Below are 4,734 nucleotides of genomic sequence, written 5' to 3' on the forward strand. Positions count from 1 at the left end.
ACTGCTGCCTCATCCTCCTCAATTAGCCTCTCCTCCATAATACTGGCCTGGAATCGATCAACTGCTGCCTCCTCCTCAAGTAGCCTCTCCTCGATAATACTGGCCTTGAATCAATCAACTGCTGCCTCATCCTCCTCAATTAGCCCCTCCTCGATAATACTGGCCTTGAATCAATCAACTGCTGCCTCATCCTCCTCAAGTAGCCTCTCCTCGAAAATACTGGCCTTGGATCAATCAACTGCTGCCTCCTCCTCAAGTAGCCTCTCCTCGATAATACTGGCCTTGAATCAATCAACTGCTGCCTCATCCTCCTCAAGTAGCCTCTCCTCGATAATACTGGCCTCGAATCGATCAACTGCTGCCTCCTCAAGTAGCCTCTCCTCAATAATACTGGCCTCGAATCGATCAACTGCTGCCTCCTCCTCCTCAAGTAGCCTCTCCTTGATAATACTAGGCTGGAATCGATCAACTGCTGCCTCCTCCTCAAGTAGCTTCTCCTCAATAATACTGGCCTTGAATCAATCAACTGCTGCCTCCTCCTGCTGCTCAACTTGTCTCTTCTCAACAATACTGGCCTGAGAGGCGAGCAATCTACTGCTGCCTCCTCCTGTTCCTCGACTTTGCTCTCCTCTCAGGCAATTATTGTTGAGAAGAGACAAGTCGAGGAACAGGAGGAGGCAGCAGTAGATTGCTCGCCTCTCAGGCCAGTATTGTTGAGAAGAGACAAGTTGAGCAGCAGGAGGAGGCAGCAGTTGATTGCTCTCCTCTCAGGCAATTATTGTTGAGAAGAAACATCAACTGCTGCCTCCTCCTGCTCAACTTGTCTCTTCTCAACAATACTGGCCTGAGAGGCGAGCAAGCTACTGCTGCCTCCTCCTGTTCCTCGACTTGTCTCTTCTCAACAATAATTGCCTGAGAGGAGAGCAATCAACTGCTGCCTCCTCCTGCTGCTCAACTTGTCTCTTCTCAACAATACTGGACTGAGAGGCGAGCAATCTACTGCTGCCTCCTCCTGTTCCTCGACTTGTTTCTTATCAACAATACTGGGTTGAGAGGTGAGCAATCAACTGCTGCCTCCTCCTGCTGCTCAACTTGTCTCTTCTCAACAATACTGGCCTGAGAGGCGAGCAACCTACTGCTGCCTCCTCCTGTTCCTCGACTTGTCTCTTCTCAACAATACTGGCCTGAGAGGCGAGCAATCAACTGCTGCCTCCTCCTGCTGCTCAACTTGCCTCTTCTCAACAAAACTGGCCTGGGTGCAATCAAGTGCTGCCACATCCTCCTTGTAAAAAAAGTTTTTCAATATTTTTTGTCACTATTTTGACACTTTAATTCACTATTTTTATTAATATTATTCCTATTAGTATTATTATTTTTTTTTTTTCATTATTTTTCAATTTTTTCCCCCCACTTTTTTCATTGTAATATCAACTGCAACTAAATGAAACTATACCCTATCACACTCCCAATATTGTAGCTGTGTAACGCCTGGAGTAGTGGATCCACTGGACCGTCACTAGCAATGGCACTAACCTCACCAGGGAGCGGAGTCTAAGGGGCCGCTGGTTTTCACCAGAGCCCGCCGTAAGGCGGGATGGACTTGCTGCGGCAGGCGACCCCCAGGTCGCTACCCCTGGCTTGGTTGCTAGTGACGGCAGGCGAGGCGTGGCAGGAGCAGTAGGCAGGAGATGGTGCTGGCAGAGGTCTGTAGGCGTAACCGCAGGTGACAGGCTGAACACAGGAGCAATAGTGTAACAGAGGAGCAGGAACCAGGAACGAGGACTAGGGACCAGGTAGCGGACAGGAATCAGGAACAAGGACTAGGGACAAGGTAGCGGACAGGAATCAGGAACAACAGGGAGCTGGGCCAAACGCTATGGGAAGCATGTAGAGGCTCCAACACCTGGAAGGGGGCAGGGCTGGAACTTATAGGGGAGTGATTGACATACAAGCCAATTAGGAGCGCACTGCCCCTTTAAATCCGAGACAGCCGGCGCGCGCGCCCTAGGAGGCGGGGACACGCGCGCTGGCCGGCACATCGGGTGACAGGAGCGGGGCGAGGTAAGGCGCCCCCCGGGGCCGAACTAGTAGCAGAGCCGGGTCCCTGCACATGGACCCCGGCAGCTGCATGGAGAGGTCGCGGCGGCGGCCTGGAGCACGGGACGCCGTGGCTGCCCTGACAAGCTGCAATTATTCAGCCGTTAGAGCAAGGTTGGTTTTCGATTCAGACCAATCCAAACTTCCCGAAAGTTCGCCGGATCGAACCGAACCGAACTTTTGAAAAGTTCGCTCATCCCTAATATGTACCATGTGCTAGGAACAGTACAGCCGGGTGACCCCATTTTCTCTGTGAGATGTGGTTTGGAGTGGGAAATTGTGGCCATCGTGAAGGGCAGTGACACCAATCGAGATTGGGCAACCTACACCCACCCCATCTTGAAAACATTGTATACAACCTGACTGAGATCACAATAGACATGTAAAAACATTCAACAGAACATCAACCTTATAGACAGTGATATCAACACAAGGACATGGACCACCTTCTACGGTACATGAACATGTTTTGCAGGAAGATGAAGTCTAATGATCAATACTCATTGTACAAATGATGACAACCAATGGCCATGGTCCTTACAATACAGACAGAGGTTATAGAAAACTGGTCACAAACAATTCCTGACCTTTAAAAATTTTCGTGTTTCTTTGTCTTGGCCTTAAGATGAAAGGTCTGCAAAATCTTTTCTCGCATCTTCTTCACTTTCAGGCCATAGATGAGAGGATTTAGGAGTGGGGGACCCACTATCACCTGCACGGACATGACTGTCCTAACCTCATAGTTAAAATTTTCGGGTATAAAGCGATAGACAAGGAGTTCAAAGAATAAATTAGATGCAAAGTTCGCAATGGAAATCAAGTGGGGCATACAGGTCTGTAAAGCTTTTGCTCGGAAGTCCTTGGAAGATTTTTTACAAACCCTTAGGATCTGAATGTAAGAAATCACAATCAGCATTGGCATAAAGGCCGTAAAGGATGAGGCGATGAAGAGTCCATAGACATTATTGAAAGTTATATCGATGCAAGAGAGTCTTACCACTGACCAGTTGTCACAGTAGACCTTCAGTATGATGGTATCACACAGAGGAAGTCTAACGGTCAAGACCATGTGGACGCCAACCAGGATGATGGTATACAACCAAGCCAAAGTAACCAGTCTGAAGACATTGGCCAAGGTCATTATGGTATTGTATCTCAGCGGGTTACAGATACACACATAGCGATCGTAGGCCATGACGGTTAGGATGGTCATTTCACATCCTGCATAGGTATGGAGGCAAAACACTTGTATCAAGCAGCCCGAGTAAGTGATTGTCTTAAGATTGTTCATTAAATTGAACATAAGGTAGGGTAAGAAGGCGGTGGTGCCATATATTCCATTAAAACACAGCATGGCCACAAAAATGTACATTGGCTCCTGTAGTGCCTTGTGTAACAGGACATTCATGATGACCGAACAATTGAAAAATATAACCAGAAGGTAAGCCAGGAAAGCTGCAAAGCTGTAGAGATATCGCATCGATGTCATCTCACCAAAGCCAAGGATAAGCATTGTGAAGTGAGGAAAAGTGACGTTCTCCATGGTCCATAACACCACAAGTCCAACCAAGGTTATATGATGGCATGTAATCAATATTATTTATTTAGCATTAAAACAACCTGCTGAAGGAAGAGGAGCTCCAAGAAAAGTTGTTCTCTGTCATGACCGACTCATGGATCGTTCTCATACAATGTCATGACATACAATGAACATAACTCTGTAGTATAACTGAAAACATACATCGCTGTATCTCAACTTCAAAAACACCCCGAGGTATGCTGCAGATCTTCAAATAAAAGAGAAAGACAGAAATGGGAAGATGTTGGACAAAGAACACGAAAAAAAATGTAAAGGTGGTAGGAGTAAAAAGAAGAGACCACAGGAGGGCAGAACATGGGTCAGAGTCTTGGCTTACATTACTACTAGCAATCTATATTAATGGATTTGGCCCAATGGGCCCTAGAGGTCAAATTTCCACAACTTAGGAAATATCCTTTGTAGTACCATCAGGAAATGGGACAAGTTAGGACAAGTTGGGACAAAAATTTGCAACTTTTTTCCTTGATAAATGCCCTCCATGTTTTCCCCATAGGTCTCAGATAAAGTCGCATTTTAGATTGTTGTGGCTCTTTGTACTTTTTTTTATTGTAAAAAGGTGAGACGTCATCACAGGCAGGCTCTATACATAGATCGCCGATAACACTGATCTATGCTATGGCATAGCATAGATCAGTATATGCAATCTAATGATTGCATGTTTTAAAGTAAAAAAAAAGGCAGTGAAAAAAAAGGTTTTTAAAAGTATTATATATCATAGCGTGCAGAATTGTCCAATCTATAAGGATATTACATTATTGTTCCTGCACAGTGAACGACTTAAACGAAAGAAGAAAAAAAAACACACCAGGATTGATGATTTTTAAAAATTATATATCAGAAAAAAGTTTAATAAAAAGCGATTAAAATTTTTCTATTACACCAATGTGAAATTAATAAAAACTAGAGATCATGGTGCAAAAACTGACACCCCCAACCAGCCCTGTAAGTGGAAAAATAAAAGCGCTATGGCTCTTAGAAGGTGGGGAGGAACATTGCACTAATTTAGCCTGGACATCCTGGCACGAATTACCTCGGTC

At 45.5% G+C, this 4,734-nt stretch overlaps 1 protein-coding gene across 1 annotated transcript; it reads right to left on the minus strand.

Annotated features, from left to right (window-relative positions):
* Positions 1-2,686: 2,686 nt before the first annotated feature.
* LOC138794034 (olfactory receptor 52N1-like) lies at positions 2,687-3,607 on the minus strand. Its single transcript, XM_069972801.1, has one exon. It carries the CDS (start codon positions 3,584-3,586, stop codon positions 2,687-2,689), a length of 900 nt encoding a protein of 299 aa, XP_069828902.1. The 5' UTR covers positions 3,587-3,607.
* Between the last annotated feature and the right edge of the window lie 1,127 nt (positions 3,608-4,734).

This window comes from Dendropsophus ebraccatus, chromosome 5 (genome assembly GCF_027789765.1).
Source record: "Dendropsophus ebraccatus isolate aDenEbr1 chromosome 5, aDenEbr1.pat, whole genome shotgun sequence".
Lineage (NCBI taxonomy): Eukaryota > Metazoa > Chordata > Amphibia > Anura > Hylidae > Dendropsophus > Dendropsophus ebraccatus.

Excerpts from the sequence above, each read along its gene's own strand:
- LOC138794034 (XM_069972801.1), bottom strand. The coding sequence starts at position 3,586 with ATGACATCGATGCGATATCTCTACAGCTTTGCAGCTTTCCTGGCTTAC.